At 37.7% G+C, this 23,235-nt stretch overlaps 1 protein-coding gene across 2 annotated transcripts in view; it reads right to left on the bottom strand.

Moving 5' to 3' along the window:
* Positions 1–23,235, bottom strand: part of TBCD (tubulin folding cofactor D) — a 125,622-nt gene that overhangs the window by 6,722 nt on the left and 95,665 nt on the right. For both annotated transcript variants that reach the window (XM_032199678.1, XM_032199677.1), the window contains 8 exons: positions 22,789–22,880; positions 21,730–21,870; positions 17,818–17,901; positions 16,278–16,436; positions 14,807–14,945; positions 7,996–8,117; positions 6,884–6,961; positions 579–668 (listed from right to left, as the gene is read on the bottom strand). In XM_032199678.1, coding sequence (XP_032055569.1) covers positions 579–668; positions 6,884–6,961; positions 7,996–8,117; positions 14,807–14,945; positions 16,278–16,436; positions 17,818–17,901; positions 21,730–21,870; positions 22,789–22,880 — 905 coding nt within the window. The remainder of the gene's footprint in view (positions 1–578; positions 669–6,883; positions 6,962–7,995; positions 8,118–14,806; positions 14,946–16,277; positions 16,437–17,817; positions 17,902–21,729; positions 21,871–22,788; positions 22,881–23,235) is intronic.

Genomic DNA, 23,235 nt, shown 5'->3' with positions numbered 1-23,235 from the left:
TTATACCTCAATAATTCTGCCAACTTTCTGCCAATGAACATTTCATTCAGCTTTGCGATACTTTGACTTTTTTTTTTCCTCCTCACCCAGTACTTTTTTTCCTGACTGAAACATTTCTGGTTTGATCTCTCTGCTATCCAAAATGCGTTAGTTTTTTTTTTTTTTTCTTTTCTTTCCTAAAATAGATAATAATTTTGCTGGTGTTTTAAACTATTTCTAGTGTAACTGTTAAGGTTTACTCAATTACATATATTTTGTACTGTCAGCATGTGTGAGTCAAGCTCTGCAAGCAAAAAGTAAATGACTGAATGCATCTTTAAGAATGTCAATAACAGTTCAAAATTAGTTAATTGTCAACAACAGTTCAAAATTAATTTTTTTTTCAGATCTTTCACGTTTTCACCTCAACCACCCAAAAGATACACATAAAACTCACACAACCTTATGTTACATGTATCTGCGTACATTTTTCATTTATGTTTCACATCAAATAGACTTAGTATGTTCTGTAGTTAAATTTTCTTCACTCCTTACATACAGACAAAAGATTACTTTCTTTGTTTATTTCATCAACTCACACTCCTATGCTGGAGCGAAGTTTCCGGATGTCTTTGGATCTTTTGATCTCTTCTTTACAAAGGTTAAATAGCTTCACTGGAAATGGATGGCTGGAAATGGGAAGGAAAAAAAAGGATATGAAATAGATTTAAGCAGAATTTTAAACACTTTTGATGATTGTAAAGATGCCAAATTAACATTCAAAAGAGAGGAAAGACACTACCCAGAGCTGTTTGTGAATACTTTTTCCAGAGCAGCACACCCTGCTTTAGGTGGGCTTTTGGTAAAGACACAGGCTACTTTGGCTACCACTTGTGAACATTATTTTCATTTTTTATGGAAGGGAAGAAATTAGTATTAATTGTTGGTATTCCTACTACCTGTGTGCTGAGGAGTGAACTACCTTTATCCAAAGTGAGTCAGTATCTGCATGGTAATCAGCTAGCCACAGTTTGCATTTACAGCAAAGTATGGTACAATCCGAAATACTATGCCAGGAATTAGAGCATTCTATAACCAAATAAAAATTATTCAGTTTACGGAACATTGTAGTGCCTTGGTGGTTCCATAAGGCCTTCAATCAAACTTGGCACAAAAGGGGATAGACACTGTTCTTACATACTCTACCATCTCAGAGCCTGGATTCTTTAGTGATGCCAGACAACATAATTAAACCCAGCGCTTACAGTTCTGTTAAGTGTACAAGTCATGAAGCCATCTTTAAATATATTGAGCAAATTCTTCTTTTTCTGCAGTCTGGGAAATACGATTCTTACAGCTTTCCCAGATACTCATACAAACACAAGTATTGTTATGATATTTCAAGGATCTAGTAAAGAGGGAATGTTACTTTTATTTCAGAACAAATTATTTAATCTTTTACTCATTACACTCAAAGCTGAAGTGCCATAGATGCAGAAGAAACTATTTTATATTTGTCTAGTGCGCACAATTACTTCTAGACTGCGTATTTTGGAAATTTCACTGTATTGTGTATGAAAAACAGAAAGCAGAATTTCTAACATTTATTTTCTGCTACTGTGATTCAAAACTGTGGATATAAATTATTGGAAAAAAACTGTCACGCAATCTGTTGAAAAATACAACATTTAAAACAAATTAAGATGGTTACAGGACAAAATGTTCTGCCAAGTTAATGCACCTTATTATACGTAGTTTTCCAGACAAGAGAGTTTTTGTTTTGTTTTTACTACACTAAAAAAAAAAAAAAGGCATATCCTGGCAAATCCTGGTTTGTTGTTCCATTTTTTAACCAAGTCATCGATCCATTAGTCTAAAGAATGCTGTCTCTACTGCTGTCTCAGTATCATTGAAAAAAAAAAAACAAAAAAAAACCACTCTAAACAAGTAAAGTTGCCACACTTTCAAAGTTGATGATGAGGTATCATAAGAGATTTTCAGAGCTGATCATGGTTTCCAGAAGCAGAGTCTCAGGAGGGCTGATTTAAAATATTCCCATCAGATGCTGAAAGAGCAAATTCCTCACCATCCACTGCCTGCAGCCATGTCAGCACTGTTTTCAGATTTTAGAGTATGAGAAGTGCAGAAAGCACGTGCATATGAGACACATTACAAGAAAGACATATACACGAATGAGACTGCATGTGTCTGAGGACGTGGTTTGCCCAGGTGGATGATGGAGAGAGTGTCCCCTTTCTGAAGGGAAGGTCTGTTTTTTTCTTACCTTGGTGACGTTTCCCTTCCTTCCACTCCCCCATGATTACACAAAGACATTTTGTAGACAACTAATTACAATACCTGTAATACATGCCTGCCTTTCAGCACAGGACAACAGCGACACAGTGAATTAGGTGAGATTTTAAATTGGTTCAACAACACAGACATCGCTAAGGAGAATAGCAACAAAGAGACCAATTGGAACAAGAGCATCTGGAATAAATTTGGTACACATAACCTTAAGTGCAGCATTTTGTGTTTAAAACAGATGCACTTTCCTTTCTGTCATTTGCCAATTTCACATTTGTAATAACTAAACCTAACCTACGTGTGATCTCAAATGACTCAAATAGCTTGGCCTCCTTAAAGGAAATTGAGAAAATTCCTTCTCCTGTGTGGGCACAGTGCCAGCAGAAACAGAGTCAGCATCTGGGGAAAAGGGATCAGTCTAAAGTCTTTACATTATGTAAATTGGGCACACGTGGTACTGCAAAAACGTACGTTTTTTTTTCCTCCTTGAGGTGAACTCAGTTTGAACAGTTCAGCTGACATCACCTGGGTGGCCATGAAACCAGAGGACAGCCACTGCCATGCTCTTTTATGCTACAGTTTATTAGGCAATAAGAGTGTAACTACTTTAAAAAAAATCCACAGAAGCATATAACATATAAATCATTCGTCTGAGATCAGCAGGGACATACCATCTTACAGTGCTTTGTAAGACCACCAGCAAGACACTGCATCCACAGTGCATGACCTCTGCTGCGAAACGCACAGATTACGGACAGGTAACAAACACCACTTGTATTTATTCCAGAGAACATCAGGTCCTGAATTATCATTCAAAGGCTATTCTGTTCACATTTACAGGGCAATGAGTGCTATGACACTGATCTTACCGTACGTTCCAAGGAACTAGCAATATATGCAGGCTCTTAGCAGACTGAACTTCTCTCATGATCATTCGCTGCTGAGGCCAGCAGAACGTCTCCTGCAGCTACCGGAGCCATAACCAGAAAATAATGCTTCAGTTCCAGTTCTGCCAGTGGCTTTAGTTCGCCCCCATTTACTCTCCCTACGCCTTGTCCTACTACCAGCAGGGAGCTGACAGTTACCACTGTATTTTCAGAGTGGCCACTGTTGAGTTGATGATTGATGTTGTTGATTGGTGATATTGATGACAGCTGTGTTTCATGTATGCTGCCCTGTGCCTGCAGCGGTCACTGCAAGGAGCTAATGCTGCCCACACTACTATGAGCAGGGCTTCCCAAATTTGCAGTGCACACCGAGATGAAATTATGAGTTTTCAGGTTGTGCAATCACAGAGAAGAAATCTGGGAACGTTGAAATGTAGTATCACAAGAAAATATTATTTCAACTGAAACATAGTTACAGAAGAAATTGCTTTTCAACTGAAAACCACTGCTCTGTCTGGGCAGGAAGGGCACACTGAGCAAGGAGGAGTAGCAGGTGAATGCCTGCAGTTTCACAAACACAGTAGGGCTATATACACTTGCACTGCTGCCAAAAGAAATGGTTTCCCTCCCCCTCACCACTTTCCTAATTTTGGCATAATTCATGAGCATGCAGCAGAACAGATCGAGGAACTACTGCAAGCTGAAATTTACTGGAGGAAGGGCATTTTTAACCTGGAGCAGCTCCCTAATGCCATTCATCATGCAGCAACACAAAACACTGCTGCTGGTTCCAGGGAGAGGGAAACTCCAATGCCGGATGGGCAGGTTTATGCCAGGTAAGGATGAGTGGGAAGTAACAGCCTGAAAAATGGCAGGCAGAACTTTTCCTAGTACAGCCTCAAACTAAGCCAAGCACAACAAAAGGCTGCTTCTGATAGCCTTTTGATTACCTGGGTGCTAGGTATTTACTCAACACTTTGCTTCCCTGCTGGCAGGTTCAGCAGGGCCCTGACAGAGCAATGAGCCCAGCATGACAACTGCAGATTGCTTTAAACACAAGGACTTCAAATAGAGGAGCAACACCGAGCGCTCCACCTGCCCCACTGTACAGACTGCTGAGAGAACAGCAACACTTCACAAACACCAAAATTCACCTACAGAACTATGTCAGAAACGTAACGCTGTGCATTGAAACTTCCATCAGCTACAGCTTGAAGGGGCAGGAAACTGCACTGCAAGTTGCACCTCTGTGAGGCGGGAGTGACACCATGTGGCCCTTTGCTCTAACAGGAGCACTGAGCTCCTAATTAACGTCAAACTAATTCAGCCAACAGCCATTAATCCTGTTGCAATTAAGCCATGTAGGGTATTACTTGTTCTGGATTGGTAATGTTTTATTATATGAAAAAAAAAAGGCCCAGTATACTGCACAACATCTATTTTTAACCTCGAAATGCATTTGCAAATACTTCTTTTTATGAAGTGACAGCCAACTATGAAGCAGCTGGGTACAGGCATAGTGCTGGTGCCGGACATCCTACAACCTAAGTTCCCTTGCTAAACCTAGACTCAGTGCAGTGTGGGAAAACATGAGGGGGAGGAAAAAAATGGGAGCCAAACACCCCAAGGACTGCTAATGTTTCATTCCCAGCTTCTTGGAGAAGTTTTTCATTTGCTGCATGACAGGCAAGAAGTGTACTGCAGAACTGAAGCAGGGTGAAATTTGCTCACCAGCAGTCAGACTTCGAGAAACAACCACGCACTCAATCCCTGTTCCTATAGGTGCACTTCATATGAAAGTATTTGAAACTGCGTGTACACATGTCCTTTCATGCCACACAACAGTTTCAGTCTCATTTTGCATTGTACTTCTGCATTTTTATGACGTGGTTCTTAGGAAAAGGGGGTAACCAGTCCCACTCAAGAAACCAGACCGAAGAGTCAACGCTTTTCCATATTCTTCTATGCAAAGAGAATTAGGTGTCAGCCAACAGTTCAGGCAGGCCTCAGAGCCAGGATCCATCCCTTAACCATAGCCAAATGCCATATGCCTAAGTAAGAAAATGCAGACGTTCCACTGAAGACAATTTTGGGCTCACCCAGCTAAATAACGTACCACAGAGCTGATCTGCACTCAGGCTCTTAGAGCACAGCAAAACCCAGGCACGCTTGGCTCTCAGCAGAGTACACACAGAGCACGATTACACCCTCTCAACCACAAGGTAACCTAGATATTAGCAAAAACTGCCAGATGCAAGAACTAAATTCTCTTTCTTACTGTCTTACTGTCTCCAAATTTTCTAGAGTCGGCCTTCCAGAGCTTCAGTATGATAATTAGTTCCTCCACTTTCTACCCTTCATTACAGTATTTCATTCCCTTTCCATTAGAATGATCCACTGGGCTGTAACAAATAATTTTTTACTTTTTTTTTTTGTTGGTTTCATCATCAAACTGGAATCAAATTCATTTGGATCAACTTCAAAACCACCCCCTGCTCCCCATAATCCCCCTGGATTTTATTTCAGACCTTTTTAATAAAGCATTACAATGGCACCACAGGACTGAATTTGAGTCTCGCTTACACAGCAAATGGCTATGCAATAATCCTACCACACGCTTTCTGTTTAGTGACCCATGTGGGAGACAGACATTACCTGCGATTTATACCCATAACCTATCGACTTACTCAGTGGGGAAGACTGGAGCTGACGTGTTCCAGATCACTGCCATGATTACCAAACCAAAAAGAAATGCTCGTTCTCTTTTTGATGAATTTTAAATTGTTATTGAAAAATGGACTGCTTTATTAAAAAGGGGATTAATTATCTAAATACACACTTGAAAACAAAAGTAGATTCAACTAAAACTTTTGGAATGATAAAATCTTTTCAAATGTATCTGTTGTGAGTAATTCTTGAATCAACAGATTCCAAATCCAGTATACATGCTGGTAGGATACACATTGTATAGTACTGCAAATATTTGTAGCTGTGCCAAGATGCTTATGAGAGCTTGTAGAATAGATTTTAATATTACTGAAATTAAAATCATTCTCTTTTGAAACATCTGCAAAAAAACATGATTTCACACTGGAGTACCTTATTCATATTTATCCATTCCTAATCTAAATAATTTCCAGAAGACAGAACTTGGTGTGGAAAAGCTGGGACATGCCTTTTTGATTATTCTTATGAGAATCTTAATTAACTTCTTTGGAGATATTCACATTAACAAAAGCAGTAGGATTTTGGAAGCAATAGCTTGTAGGCATGTTATTTTGCAGCACCATAACATGATATTGCCATTGCTAAAGGCTCACAGTACAATGAAGAATATACTCCAACAAGCACATATTTAGGAAGCTGGTGAAGGAAAGAAGCTAAATGGATCTGATACTGGCCCAAGTCTGCCAGGTGAAACAGACAAATTGAATTTGATTAATTTACTGGTCATTAAACAGTGAACCAGTAACTAACTTCTACACTGATTTGAAAGTCACAGATTTCATCAAGACCTTTTCAAGGCTATCTGGTCCAAAATTTATCTCAACTGTCATACTTCGGGAAAATATAAGTATTTTATCCATATACACAAACGCTTAGACCTCCATGCACTCATATCTACAGCAGCATTCAGCAGCAGTCAGCGTAAGATTTAAGAGGCCTGTTGCACAGTGAAAAATAAACAAAAAAGACTTTCAGCAACTTACTTCCCTTGCATGGTAAATATATCGAAACAGCCGTTTGCCAGCATTTGGTCCAGCATTGTCAGGAGAGGTACAGACACCCTGATGAAAGAAAAACAATTTAACAATGTAAATAAACTTCTTGGCATACACATATACACTATTTTTAATTAGAAGCAAAGAAAGAAACTTCCTATCTACCTACATACGTTTAAATTAGAACTCTAATTTACACAGAAGAGGGTTGCTCAGTAACTTCTGTATGTTGGCTAAATCATCCTCCTTGGCTGAGAAGGGGCCGTTCTGTTGCAGCCAAAAGGAAAAAAAAAAAAAAAAAAAAAAAAAAAAAAAAAAAAAAAAAAAAACTAATTAACAACATGCTTGGTTTAAACTTGCAGGGTACTGAAAACAAAATTAAAAGTAGAACATAATTTTTTTGTCTAGTATCTAAACAACATAGTCCACAACATGTAACAAAAGTTACAAGACCTTCTCAGTGCAGGTAACTACCAAATGAACCAACACACAATGTGTCAGGTGGGAAAAAAAATCTATAGTCATGTTTTCCATTCCAACAGCTGAGAAAAGAGACAAAATAAAGTAAAATCTAAAGTTCTGTTAACAGTTGTGGGTTTTTCTTCTACGGAATATTTTCTGTTATATGTGTTTGGTAGGTAAGGCTTAGAGAAATAAATTTCATTACGGAGAACGAGTTACCTTTAAGGAATAATCCTCACATGAGAATTACACTTCAAGTATTCATGAAAAATCACTACTTAAGTAAAACACAGACAGGACTTACACTGAAAAGTGTGTAGCAATATACCATCCCCAATACCGCATCATATAAAAAATTGATGTTTATCACGTTGTGCCCCAGATTACACTACAGTAAACACAAAATATTCTAGCATCAGTCCTTTGCTACAAACTTTACCAAAGGTATGCCACACCGAATAACTATATTCAAACAAATTCACATGGTTCAGGCATGTTTCATTTAGGCACAGTGAAAAAGATGTTCTATGCATACAATTTTTATTAAGAAAAGAAAAAATAAAATATTGGTAAGACAAGCGTCAAGAATGTCTTCCTCAAAGAATGATTAAAAACAAATCAATTAAAACAAACTTTACCGGTCATTCCGCAGGTTGTCCTCAAAGACCTTGAGTAATGTTTCACAAAAACTCTCCATTTCACTGGAATCATTCTGGATTTTCTTCATGTACTCGAAAAGGCTCTGGGCAGAGTACCTGAGCTACAACAGAAGAAACCTCAAATATGAAGGCTTAGGCAATAAACCCCGCTGCAATACACAAAAACATAGACTCCACAGAATTACTCTTATCCCTTACTACCTGAGGTGTACACCTGCACTGCTGGAAGACTCTTCCAACAGCGGCTGAGTGTATAAATTCAGTATCAACATTTGACAGGAAGATGGCTATTTTACTTTCATTAATCCTTGCTTAAGGTGGGTTTTTTAAATCCTTTTTAAGGTCTGCCATTGTAGCAAAAAAGACCACATTAAAGATTCATTATTTTCTGTCTTTCAAAATAAAACATCCCTAAACCACTACGATTATCCTACTTTACTTTAAATAATAATATTGTTATGGCTCTTAAAGAGCATACAAGAAGTTCAAGAGGTAATATTTATTAAACAGGCTGATGTAATGCAGCAAGCTCTTGGGCACATGGTGTTTTCCACCAGGCCACACAAACCATCAGTAAACTCCAGTTAAAAATTAAAAACACCTCAGAAATAATGACTCCTGGTTTAACTTCACTATGCTAATCAGCTAGTTTAGAAAAACAGCAGGAGGAGGTTTCAGTGCTTATGTTTAAGGTTCAGCTGGAAGCAGTCCATTTAGGTCAGACCAGCTGTTAAATATCACGGGCTACAGCCTTCACTCAATGACTGCTCTGCTGTTGTGGGCCCAGCTTGCTTTCAAGCAACCACAGTGCATGCAGGGGCCAGGCCAGCTCCTTCTCTTCCACCTGGCCGGGGAGCAGGCCCAGCCTGTAGGCCCCACAGCTCAGCCATGGCCGTGCTACCAGGGAGCCCAGCCTGCAGGCCCAGAAGTCACCGATGAAGAGAGGTGGTACCCTCCTGTCACTCAAAACCTTTTTGGGTACCTCAAATACCCCAGCAACCAAACAGCTCGGCCATACCTGTGGTGTCAGGGAGCAAGCCCCATCTGGCAGCCCCATAGCTTGGCTATGGCCCCAGCAGTGAGCAGGACACTCTCAAGGACTGCCACAGGCGGTACGAAAGCCTCTACTAACACTGTGATTTTCCACTCCTGAGACAGTTAGGAATTTAGTTTCCAGACTTGTATTTTAATACATTGACCTCCCTTGAGGTTTATGGCTAAAAGGAGAGGTTTCAGGATTTTGGTTTGGTTGCTGGGGGTTTTGAGGCACCCAAAAAGGTTTCCAGTGATAGGAGGGCACCACCTCTCTTCATCAGTGACTTCTGGGCCTTCACTTTGGTATACAGCAATTGTTTTGTCTATCCTATTCATCCAACGTCCTCAAAGAAACTACCTCAAAGGAAGGTTGTACCAGCACAAATGAAAAGGGCAAGCAGATCTACACATAGGCTGTGCAAAACCAAGACACAGTAGCAGGATGATCAGAAAAACTGTAAGGAAGGTGGTGTTTATTCATTAGCAGGAAAGTAAACTATATGAAAATATGGGTATATGGGTGTGGACATCAACTGGTTGCTCCACACACTTATAAACAGAACATTTTCCAAATAGGCAGAGCAGACCATACAAACTTCAACACATCTAGCTAACATTTTATCACCACGTTAAATTTGTATTTCCTCCTCAGATAAAGACTTTTTTTTTTTTTTTTCCCCCTGATAACCTCTCAGGACAGTATCTGAGCCATAATGTTAACTGCTCACATGTACTTGCTGAAAATAATATTTCCAAAATTTTTCCTCATCTACACAAGAACTCAGAATTCACGCTATATCAAATGTGTGACATCGACCTTACCCTGGGGTGGCCGCACGAGGACCGGGAAAGGAAATTAGGAGGTTAATGGGTTGGAACTCAGACAGCTTTGGATAAGAATTTAAGAGGAAGCCTGAGAATGACCTTGTTCTCATGAAACATAGTAAAAACAGCATTTGTCAAAGCTTGCCTCTGCTGTCATTTAAGCCAATAGTACGTACTTCAGGAATAGGCAAGTATCTGAAGGCAGATGGTGTTCAAAGAGACCGTTCATTTGATGATAAAATTCATGTCCTATAGGCTTTGTCTCCTTAACCGGGGGAAAAGTATGATTGAGACACTTAAAAAGTATAGCTGCAGCAAGGGGAGAAGGCAAATACAGCTCTCGATAGGCACACTGTGTATAAGTAAGGTGTCTAAACAAACTTTCATGAAATCATTTCCTGGTCAACTTGTTGCAAAATTGAAGTGCAATACTTCTGAAAAGAGTCTTAAAGCAACAGCTGAGATGGATTTGTCCAAAAGAAAATTAGTTTAGACACCTGGTGAGTAAAGAGAGCATTTGAATCTCAGCTGTCCTTCAGCTACACGCCCTGTCCACACACGGGCTCTGATTCTTACTTAGCAGTCCTATCTTGGACAGAGCTGATAAAACAGCCAGCGGGACACAATGGGGAAGGAACAGGCTGCACTGAAGATGTTCTGTAGACTGACATACTCTCCTAATGGTCATCAGTCTTTCTTTTAACCACAGACTTCTAAAAGTCCCTGATATCTTAACAGGTATCTGATACCATAATACAAATACACATCAACTCCAGAATGCAGAGAAAGAAAAAATGCATTTATCAAAAGCAAGGACACGAAGAGGAGGAACAGCAGCCCTGCTAGTGGGGGAATACTTGTCTGCTACTGACCTGGGAACTATCACTACCCCTCTGGAGTCTATGCACGGGAGAAACTAGACAGTTTTTTCCCATTACAAGGCCTACATCAGGAACGAGATTTTAACATTACATCGATCACTTTCTGGAGCGATCTCACTGAAATCAAAGAATTTTTCAGAAAAGACTGCAGATGCTCAGGGTTCCCTCTCGCTGCCACGGAAAACTCAGAGGAATTGATCTACTCCCCCCTTCATGCCTGGAGCTGGGGGCTGACACTGTGGGTCAAAAAGAATTTAGTGATCTGCACCTAACTCATCACAGATGGAAGTCAAGTGAATAACTACTGGACGAGCTTGAACAAAATCAGCATTTTTATGTACAGATACCTACTAAATGTTCCAGTTTTCATTGAAGCACTGAAACAGAGGAAGACCTACTCAGGGTCAGAACATTCCTGTAACACGTGTGGAAGAAACTAAATTACACTCAATAAATTATACTGGTTTTGGATCATTTCTAATCTTGACAAATTTACAGCACTGAAGTGGCAGTAGCCTATTCTCCCAGTAACTTGAAAAAAAAAACAACCCTGCATATCATTCAAATTTTAGCACAAATGAAACCATGTCTCCCTCATTCTCCTTTCAGCATTCCTTTTAATTCATCAACTCTTTGGAGAGCAGTAACTCTAAAGTTCAAGTCAGTGATATTTTAAGAAGAGCAGCAATATAATAATTCACACTTTTTTTTTTCCATTTAATAAAAGAATGCCAGAAATAATTCTCAAATGTATTTTGCTGGAGAACTGTCATTCAAGAAAACTGCATTTGGAACCTGTTCCTTTAAACCAAAGATACAGTAATTTGCATATAATTAGTCACAGTAACCAGACATTTCAGAACTGTTTGTTCTGATTTTTCACATTATCTACAAATGTCCCAACATTTTCCTTTGTAACAACTAACTCATCTGTTCAAAGCCCAATATTTTGTCCAAGCCATGCACAAAGTCACAAATATAACAGGCAAATAAGTCAGTTTTGAGGGGAAAAAAAAAAAAAAAAAAAGGGACAAAAAAACAAACATAAAATGTATTATCTATTTGGCAAACAGAATATATTGACACCAGTATGAGACAGATGGGCTTTATTTTTTTTGGGGGGTGATTTAACACACATTAATTCATTGGATACCTTTGGAGCTGGCTACTGTAGTTGTTACAGATTTTTGGTGTCTCCTGGTGAAATCCTTGTACTGGATTCCAGTACAAGGACAAAATGTATAAAATTCAAAATAGATTTTTTAAAGGTTTTTAGGATTTTACATAAAAATTCTATAACATTTTTTAAAGTAATTTTCACTCCTTGGTGGGGGGTGGGGAAATCACAGTACGTTTTGTGCTTTAGCAAGATTTTATACGTAATGTAGTTAACAGTCATGAAATTATATCCTGACCCCTGAAACTATAGGGTCTGTGAAGCACAGAAAGAACAGCATTGTTCAGTTCTGATCTTCGTATACTGAGAGGACTTTTTATACAGCCATAAGAAATATGCACTATTGCAGGCCAGATATATAATTAGAAGATTCTTTTACACAGAGAAAGTGCCCTTTGAACCAAGGCAATGCTGCTGAATGCCAAATCCCAGAGGGAATGACATCTTCCCTTTTTTCAGATTACTTCGAATGCTCGAACTAGAGTTCTTTCAGCAACCACTCTGCCACCACAATGTTTTTGAGATACTCCATTATAGCCCATTTCAGCAAATCTCTCTAAAAAGCAAAATAAAGAACTGTACGTGCTAAATATACTGCTGAGCGATTTTAACTATGGAAGAAAAGCTGCTGACCACTGAATTACAGTAGTCTTTCTCCTGCTAAGACCCTGAGAAGATTTAAAAATAAACCAACATTTGAACTCACATTGTCTTGCAGTATACAAGAAAGCCTAAATTTCTAACTTCTACGTCTATGTGTGTATTTGTGTACATATTTTTTCAGTGAGAAAAGGAAGAAGTTATAAAACATGCACATTACTGCAAAACACATACTCGAATAACCCTTTTCCTTCACTCAACATTTTAAAAGTTTGCTTCTTTCATATGGATTTAATAGGGCCAACTCTTAAAATTTTTCAATTTATGTTTTAAATGAGTCCCTGGATATACAGCAAAGATCACTACTGGCTTTGATGAAATAGTTTCAAACATAAGTCATTACAAAAGACATCAATTCTAAATTATATATCACATTTTAAATACTAAATGTAATTCACCACAAACTGTTTAACCCCAAGTGTAAATACTATACAGTTTGAGCCTCTCTTGCACTTCTATATGGCTTGAAAGAGACTTAGGTCACTTTCTTTCCAAAGTCAAACCCCTTGAGAATATTTTAACAGGAACAAGCCTTTAGTGTTAAAGAAAAATGCAGGGTCACAGAAAGTTAACATTTCAAAATCATATTTTGAAAATGCTACAGAAGGCTTTCCTTAAATATACTGGCAGATGGTAAGAGGCGAAGCAGCTACAAGTAACTGAACTGTTTACACTTTGCAAAACCAAGCACAACCAGAACTAGAAAGAAAGGAAGAGAAAGGGAGAGAAGGAGAGAAAGGAAGAAAGAAAGAAATTAAAATGTTGAATAAGAATTTTCCTTTGACTTTCATTAGCAGTCAGAACGTCTGTCTGTTCCTCCACAACTTTCCCCTCCTTTTATACTTATAAGAATAACTTTGGTTTCAGTGGAGCCTCCTATAATTAACTGTTTGACTAAAAGACGAATTTCATGTGCACATCTGCTATTAAAAAATCTGTTAAGAGTTACATTGTCTATCCCCTAATTACTGTCACAAACCAATAAACACGTTTTCAAACTTTTAAAATAGCCGTTGCTATGTAATTAGTTGCCAGTTTAGAAACATGAAAATTTTCAAAATTGGTTTAAATACATGAGACTTGCAGACACCAAATCCTCAGCTACATGAAACCCAAAGGGATATGGAAATCTTTGGATTACAAGTGCAAAACCTATGGCATCAGGCAAAACCTATCATTTGGATGTATTTTTGAATATCATGTGGTAAGATTGAAAAGTGCAAGCCATGGGAGACAAAATGAATGATTACCTCTTTCCTTTTTTGAACAGCAGGAGCTGTTTTGTTCCCTCTCAACAAAAACTTTCCTAACACCTACCACTCTTCTTCCAGCATTCTTAATTACAGACAGCAATCTTATTTAGGAATACTCAAACGCTGTTGGGGTGCTGCCTCATGTTTTAGACCACTATCTTCTCTTACAGGGCCACTGCAATTTAAAGATTTTACTGGCAGTCCAAAGTATTCTGTTGCTGTTTTGTATTTCTCTGTAGTGTCCTGCTGAACTGTGTCCTTACACAAATATATTGCTTCTGTGTGTTACATCTTTGGCTACACCAAGTAGCAAAAATGTTAGAAGTCAAATATCTTGAAACCAAGAACACAGAAACTACCACAAGCTGTAATGGAAGGACAGACAGATACATTAAATATTGGAGTCCTGAAGATTTTGGCAGCTTAACAGACTACCAGAAACAATGATAAGGTGCTGTCCATAGACAGAAGAATGAAATAGAGATTGCAAAGAGCAGAGGGTTCAGACAGACATTTCACGGAATCACAGAATTGTAGGGGTTTGAAGGGACCTCGAAAGATCATTGGGTCCAACCCCCCTGCCAAAGCAGGTTCCCTAGAGCAGGTTGCCCAGGTAGGTGTCCAGACGAGCCTTGAATACCTCCAGAGAAGGAGACTCCACTACCTCCCTGGGCAGCCTGTTCCAGTGCTCTGCCACCCTCACTTTGAAGAAGTTCTTTCTCATGTTTGAATGACAGTTTTTTGTAATGCAACTTTCGGTATCTCTTTGGCATTTTTTAAGAAAACGTATCAAAACAAAAATCAAGAAATTTCTAACCATATTGTAAACACATACTGACAATTACTAATTAAAGTCAGGTATCCTTTAAAAGAAAAAAAGAATAATGAGATTTTTAACACAGGAATTTTATTAGAAATGCATTCTCCAAGCAAAGAGAAAAGTCACCCTGCTTTCTTACCGTTGTCTCCGTTAATCCACCAACAGACACTGAGAGACCCAAAAGCACATAGTATTGATATGTCGGTAAACCCAAAAGCTGGGTGATTCGAGGGAAAGCTTCTGATGAGGCGTTCCAGTTTAGAGTTTCTGTCTCTGACCTGGGGAAAGGAAAGAAAATTAAAATGTGTGTGCATTGTCTTTCATCTCCATACAGTCCTAAGATACCTCTCTCATCCTCAAGCAGCATCAGTGAAGAAAGGCTCTGAATTACCAAAAAAAAAACCAAATTAATCATTACTCCAATATATGAGGAAAATACAAAACAATGCTTCACTTTTCTGGCTGTGGCTGAAATTATGTTCAGCTTCTTGTCCAGATTCAGATAAGGGATTTGAACCACAGTTTCCTTTTCAAAAGCACTTTTCTCTACAACAAAAAACAACTAAACGTAATTCACCATTCCATTACCCATTCTCTCCCACCAACAGCTAGTTGACAAGTGATAGAAAGAAAGACTTAGCCCAGGAATGGCTGACACAAACTCACTACAGATCAATCAGTAGCCTACAGACAGACCGCTTTTAGAATTGCAGGAGGCTGAGACTGCTAAAACAAACAGAATGGGGATACAGAGTTGGATATTGCTTGTCTCAATCAAGGGTGATAATCACCGTTCACAAGCAAGTTGTTCTCACTGCTTTTCTCTTGCTTTAACTAGAAATTCTATCTCAGAAAACTACTGTGGAATTGTCATTCTGATCAATCAGTCTTCTCCAGTAGGGAAAAAAATCAGGAAGAGGGACTCCCAATAAATACAAGCTTTCACATTATGAAGAGAAAATGAGATTATGAACTGCACACTTCATAAACAACAGGTTTACGAAAGCCCAACCACCAGCATATCTGTTTTACAAATGGCCTCTCAACTATTTCCTATCAACTACGAGGAAATTCTTTACTGTGAGGGTGGTCAAACACTGGAACAGGCTTCCTACAGAAATGATTGATGCCCCATACCCATCAGTGTTCAAGAGGCATTTGGATAATGCTCTTAGTAATATGCCCTAACTTTTTGTTAGCCCTGAAGTGCTTAGGCAGTTGGACATGATGATGTTTGAAGGTCCCCACCAACTACTCCATTGTTCTACCTACTACAGATATCATCTCTACCATTCACCATGAAATTGGCCAATGGGTTCAGAAATTACAGAAAGCATAAGCAGCATTACCATATAAGCCCTGTCTCCTTAGGAAATCATTATTTTAACAGGCACCTGTGCTGAAAGTTCTTGACTATTTTATACGTTTACGCATATTCACTGAACGCTTCAACAAAACTCTATGAAACAGCACCGAATGTTCCTCAATAAAATATATAACCATATTACGGATTTGGCACAGAATTTGGATCAGGTTGCTTGTGTTAGGTAAACTTTGTGTATGCATCTTCTTATTTTCACTGTTTTAGGAAACTTTCGTCAATGTATTACCTTGGAAATATCCTCTCTAGCTCTTCTCGATGAGGTATATGTGGAACTGGAGGACGGTCAAAATGTAAAAGAGTAAGGAACACAGATCCTGCATGAGCTCGAAATTTATCAATTTTTTCAGCTGCTTGTTGGGCCAGCCAGCACATAATCTGTTTGCAACTACAAGAAAGAGAACAATTCATCATGTAATACAAGTGGAACACGTTTTTCAATTTTAAATTGTTGCAATTATATCAAAAAATACTCTGATATGAAACTAGTCTGGTTTAACACTTTATAATGAATGCACACATTATTTAAGATATCAACACGGTGATAGAATGTCTAGAGCTTTGTCTTACATATATCAATCAAAAAATGCCATGACTAGTACTACAGGGTTTGATACAACATTTCATCTGAAAAGATACAATAGTGCTTTATGGATTGGATGAACTACTATATTTCAAACGGAAATAGAGCGGGAATCTTGGAAAAACACATTTTCAGTTGTAAAACTGCAGATATACCAGTGTACAAGGTCTATCCCAAAATCACATATATCCCAAATGAGGATTCAACTTTGGCTAGTTACTACCAATACCCAATTTTGCTCACATTCATAATTAAACTCCCAGCAACTATGTTCTTCAGGCCCTTTACAACTTCCAAAAGGACAACTAAGATAGTAAAAACAGCTAGAATCCTTCAGTTACAGCAAAATCCAGAACACATAGAACATGTGATCCTTTCTCTTTTGATCCAGCTGGCAGGAATACTCTTCTATGTTGTACATGAATAATCTCTGCAACAGAAGGAAGCCCCTGGACAATGGGCACTGGCTGAGTACCAGATATCTACAGAATCCAGTATTTTCCTTCCAAGTGTCTCAACTGAAGAACTAATAGTCAGTCACTTGTTTTTAGTGGTGTTTTTTTATTTTTATTTTTAAATTAGAAATTGAGTATATATCCAGCTAATCACTGGATATGCTCTATTCACAAACTAACACCTATTGAGAATTATTAAGAAAGTTTTGCTGTAGCTCAAGCTAAACTTAAAAATCAGTAAGTATTCTTTCATTTACTGTTAGAAACACTAAGGAATACTCACAAAATTCAGAATCTGAAGCTCAGTGTAAATTTTGTTTTCCTGTATTTTCTTACTAATAGATCTATAAAGATGACATTCATGAAAACAAACTTATCTCCACATTTTTATCACATTCCAAATTAATGATGCAATCCTCTGGGTAAACAGGTGAATTTGCTTTTTATTTAAGTGAATAATACTGGCAAGCTCCACAAAGGTTGCAAGTATGGTGCAAATCTCACAGATGCACTGTATTTTAAAGGTGAGACTGCCACACGGTTTCTCTCATTCAGGTTAGCATCTCTGAAAAGCAGACACAATATTCTCAGCACCTGTACGGGTGTAAACTTGACACACTTCTGTCATACTCAATACAGGAGTAAGTATACAATACATAAGCAATGCTTTCTTGTATGGACTGGAATGTACTTGTACAAGATAAGACACAAAAACAGAACAGGTAGCATACATGTTGGCATTAATTAACTCCGCTTCATTCTGAACCAGCAAAAGCGTCACTTCCATTAAACTTGTCATAGCAGCTTTACGTACCCTGTTGAAACAGAAATACATTAGAGTAGTTACATCAGAACTTATTTAAATAAACACAGCAGCAGTTAAGTTAAGCAGACACAGGCAAAAATTTAAACAGGTAGAAAATATTGAAAGCATTGACCAACGAGAGCAGCAATCATATTTACGGGAGGAAGAGGAGTGCACACAACTGTAAGCACAACCAATCCCCATTCCATAAAGCAAAGCCCTCGTTTGCACTGACAGTACAACAGCCATCCTAGTTTTGCAGGCAAATCCCCTGCCTGACCATCTTGTTTTTCATTCCAGCCAGATATCATCAGGTTTATTCTTTATTTTAAGAAGGTTAAAATTGATAACAATTAGTAATATTTAGTATGCAATCAGACGTTTTTAAAACAAAGTGCTTTGTCTGCTCCAAATAATCTTCTAAAAATGCTAATCCCCCATTTTCACATTGAGATATTTAAGCACTATTAGTGTCTTATTCTTCTGATTTTTTAAGCTTAATGCTTCCAATGATAAGAAAAATAGTCATTCTGAATAGCTTAAATACATATGCTAAATAATAATTAGTTCTGTGAAAATGATCAGCTGAGGTAACACTAGGATGTACTTGAAGTGCATCTTCAAGACCAGGACCAATATGTTCATCCTTTCTCAGTAATAATTAAAGTATAAATATATTGAGGTTTATGAAAAGGTACACCTGTCTACTGTGAAATTACATACTCCTGTTTCAAATTTCCAAAGTAAACTGAAGAGTTGTCCATGTAATCTAAAACTGGGTGGGACATTTGTCATAACAACAAAAAAGGGTAAATTACATCATTTTTTCCTAGGTAGCGTAATATAAGTTTGGCAATCTTTCATCAAAGGATGTTTTTCTACCTTTTTCATATAATATCTGACTTTCAGATAGTCTTGTCTAACACCTGTAGACAGATTGGACAAGTCCCAGCAAACAATCTGTCAAAAGAAATGTAAAGTTTGCATATGGAAAGTAAAGTTGGTTAAACTTTCCCACGATTCCCTTAAAGAAAGATAAAAATTACACACCAAAGAAAAGGCCTCTCTGGAGAAATGGCAATTCTCCCCCTATCTTTCCATCTTAGTCAATGGTTTAAAAGAAACATAATGAGAAAACATTCATATCTGAGAGGCCACAGAAGTATTTAGCAGGCAATAGTTTGCTAGGAGAAAAGCTTCCCCTTCCCCCTTTTAATTTACATGTTTTGACTGTTGATTTTGGCTGGCATTGTCAAAGAAGCTTTAAAAGAATCCGGTGCTCAAAGCACATTTGAATTTTAATGGCTGTTGGGAATTTAATTTCCTCAGGATTTCTTTGAAAATTTCCACTTTGTAGAGTTATGTTTTGTTTTGTTTTTAAATTAAGACAAAGACAAAAGGATTAACAATAGGCATGGGGAACGTATCTGAGAGCTGCTACATGTGGAAGTTAACTTGAATAACTAATTATACTTAACCATCGTCTTTCTTATCTACGTTAGTACCTCATCTAATTTTGAAAGCAGAAAGCTTACCTAAACTTTCTGTTTTTCTTCTTAGCTTTCTCTGACTCACCACACCCTATATGCTTGCTCTTACATTTTGTTTCAGCTACCCTTGTGTCACTGTATCCTCTAAGTTAGAGGCCCACTCACCTCCTTCTTGCTTTTAGACAGCTGAGGAAGAAGGTGAGGGAATGCCAAGATACTTCATCCCTTGCGCAAGCTGGAACGACCTGTTCTTGATCCTTACAGTTTGCATCTTTGTTTCCTCTTCTAAATTTGAGAAGTCAAACACACCCACTCTTCTCTGATTTCTTGTCCTGTTATTTCCCTTCTTCCCAAGATTTCTTTTGACTGTCTTTTTACATTGTGGACTCCATTCCCCACACAACCTTGCTGTCATACTACAATTTTAACAATCAGGAATGAAGGCTAAGGTGCAAGGTACATACAAATAAATAACTAAAAGTAAAAATGTAAATAAACAAAAAGTAAATAAATAAAACTACAAGCACACATTAACTCCAGCTGATAAAAGTAACTTTTATTTTCCCTGTACAATTTTAAAAAACACATCTGTATATAGTATTGTGAAGAACCTAAAGGTTGCTCCAGAACACGCCTGGTTTGCTTGCAGCAGGGAGGAGGGAGCAAATGACTGAGAGGGCTGCGGCCACAGAAAGAAGTGTGCTGAGGAACAAGGCACCCTCCCTCCCCTGCCTGCAAGGTACAACTCACTTCTTGCCCACTATAGCCCTCCCAAATCAGCAATTACCATCACAGTTTGCAACCACCTTCTATGAGATCTGCCAGCTTTGCAATAGCCACAACGTTACTAGTTTGGAGCCTTTTCTTTCAGTAGCACTCTATCATTGCTCACCTGGGGAGTCTTAGCTGCAACTTTCAGTAGAGTAACCTTAAATATTTATATTTTTAAAATTAAATTAAATGGAAATTATGTTTCACGTTTGTGTACTACTGTTGTAAAAACACCCTTTGCAGAAGAGGATAGTAGCTGTAAAATTTTTCTAAAGCATTTCATACACTCTGCCAGGCCAGGATTGAAACTAAACACCAAAGCCCTTTAATGTGACTCAGCACTGTTAGACAACGACTTCTTCAATAAACTGGAAAATAAGGAAATCTTCTCAACCAACAAAGTAATTTCATACCACTACTTTTCATGTACTTCCTTTTCCTGCAAGGATGCAATAAAAGCATACATGGACACTGGATCTGAAGAATCAACAGGTGGTTAATTTACAGTCCTGAATATGCACCCCTGTACCCTGAGGTGCCTCATTGAGTTGGCACACAGGAAAGAATTTTGGCAATAGCTTTAATCTGGCTAACTTAGGCTGCAGTCAAAATGTGGTGGTTGCATTTCAGTGTCCAAGGAGCCTGAGTTCACAGTAAGGTAGCATTACATGGCAGGCTGTTCCACTACATCTCCATAGCTGCTATTGCTCACGCAAACTGCACTGATGCTATTTGAGTTATGCTTTCCTGTGTTGCAGACATCTGACTCGAGTTTTGTAGACAGATTAGAAACCACCACTCGCATGCAAAGCTTGCCTGTGGTGTATTTAGCGTTTACTCAGATAAAGAAATGGAATAGTGGGGAAACAGACAGCATCTATCAAATGCATAGTACCATGCCATTACTATACGATAAAAAAGTGTACTTTAAAAATACAGTAAAAATACAACTGCCACAATCTTATACCTCTTACTGTAAACTTCACAACAGTAGACATTTAGAAATCATAACAAAGTTATGATTTAATTATTTCTGAAACCGAAGAGCTGCATCCATTGAAACTTTAAACTTACAAAAGAGTCAACACCACGGCACTTTAAATTTATTTCTATTTTTTTAAATCTTGGTCACTAACCTTGAAAATTTGTCACTCACAAGTTATGCAACTGCTCCCTCTCCTGGCAAAAAAAATCCCATGAACGTACAATAGAAGAGCTCAATAACTGAGCACCAATATATTATTTTAAAGAAACTAGAAAAGTTGTTTTAAATCACTGTTTTTTTCCAACTTAATACATTTCTATTATTCAAGAATATCATCCACAAAATAAGAGCAAGGCAAAACTTCAGTTTCATGTCTTATTCATTTCTGAAGCAGGGGTCAAAAAATTCCGGTCAGCCTTTCTTTTCACCTTCCATATCTCTTACCCCAGTGTATTTCTACCTATACCCAATTCTTGACAAGATTGGAGTGCTTATTTTTAACAGGTTTTCAAAAGACATATATATATATTTTTTTTAACTAGGCATCAAACACGACAGCTAAGTTGAAGTCCCCAATTGCAAGGCATCTTACCATCCTCCAACATCTCCTCGGCTGTCTGTGGTGTAGTCAGTCACACCGTTAAGTAGCGTAGCATAAATCTGAGTAACATTGTCTTTGCAGACATATTCTTCCTGAGATCCTTCTCCCTTTACACCTACTGTTTGGCAAACCCTTTAAAAAGAGAAAATGAAATGAAAAAATAAACACTACAACACTAGCAAGGGGAAAACATTAAGATCATAGCTTTGTCCTGTTGCTTAATAAACTTCCCTGGACAGACAGTATTCTAAGCACCTTTTTTGTTTGTTTGTAGCTAATATTACACAGTATGCAGAATATTTCTGAGTCTACAGCATTCTATTTGAGGATTTCTTATCAGTGTTCAAGTTTAAAAACAAAGAAAAATAAGGCCGAAAACTCAACAGATAAGCAGACTGTTTGCGTGTCTATAATACTACGAAAAGAAGCATGTTCATTGTGCCTGTCAGTTTCTACACTCTTATTACAATGAAGTAAACAAGAGCAAATATTAATATTACATTAATATTACATGCACTGAATTCAACATTACCAATTCTTTTCACCAAAGGCATGGGTAACATAGGAAAGAGATTTTTTTCTTCACTGTAACAGTTTAAAAATGTACGTGCTATAAAACTATTAACATTAACTACAGTGTGGCATGTCAATACTAAAAATATGTCTTAAGATAAAAAGTACAACTTCTTTAAAAATATTCAATTTTTTTATTGAGTGGAAAAAAAAGCATTCTTCCTTCTCACTAAAGCTCACCAAATTGCTGCCCATGAAAAAGGTGAACTTTGCAATATATTCTAGTATTCGGCTAATTGACTTAAAATGAAAAAAACATCAGAGTCTGTACTCCATCATTAGATTTGTGATAATCCTCTGAACCAAAGATATATTGAACAATGGAGAGGCACATAGTTCCCCACTAAAAATGAGTACGTCATAGTGTAACTGATCTCAAGAACTATGGTGTGAGCTTGCATCAGAAAGCAGAATGAAAAGTAGAAAACATCTAGAGAAATAATTAAAAGTAGATAAAAATAAAAATGACAAACATACTTTGCAATTGCTATTAGGGCATCTCTTCTGGATTGTGCAAAGCTCACATCTTCAGGGGAAATTATGGTAGCTTTTTTTAAACCTTCTAAAACCTGAAAAAAAAATGAGATACTTAAAACCATTATATTATTTATGATAAATGGCCTACACTTAGAGGCGGATTATATATGAGAGAATCAAGCACACAACATTATTTGGTTTCTCACCATGACCTGTCAATATGCCTCAGTTTTCCCTTTAGACAAGTGTTCCATTGCAAAGGGATAATTCAGCCTCTGATTTTACCATTAACACTACTGAAGCAGGACAAAACTTTAATTACTAGAATCTACGACAAGCTAAACTCATGGTTTTCTGGAGTTACTGTATATTACAATCCTCAAAACTCTTTAACAAAGACCTTTAATTATGATCATTATTATTTATTTGATTACGATCATAGGTTTC

This window comes from Aythya fuligula, chromosome 18 (assembly GCF_009819795.1).
Source record: "Aythya fuligula isolate bAytFul2 chromosome 18, bAytFul2.pri, whole genome shotgun sequence".
Taxonomy (NCBI): Eukaryota; Metazoa; Chordata; class Aves; order Anseriformes; family Anatidae; genus Aythya; species Aythya fuligula.
Note: the sequence above shows the minus strand (reverse complement) of the source record. Positions and strands in the feature narration are given on the sequence as shown.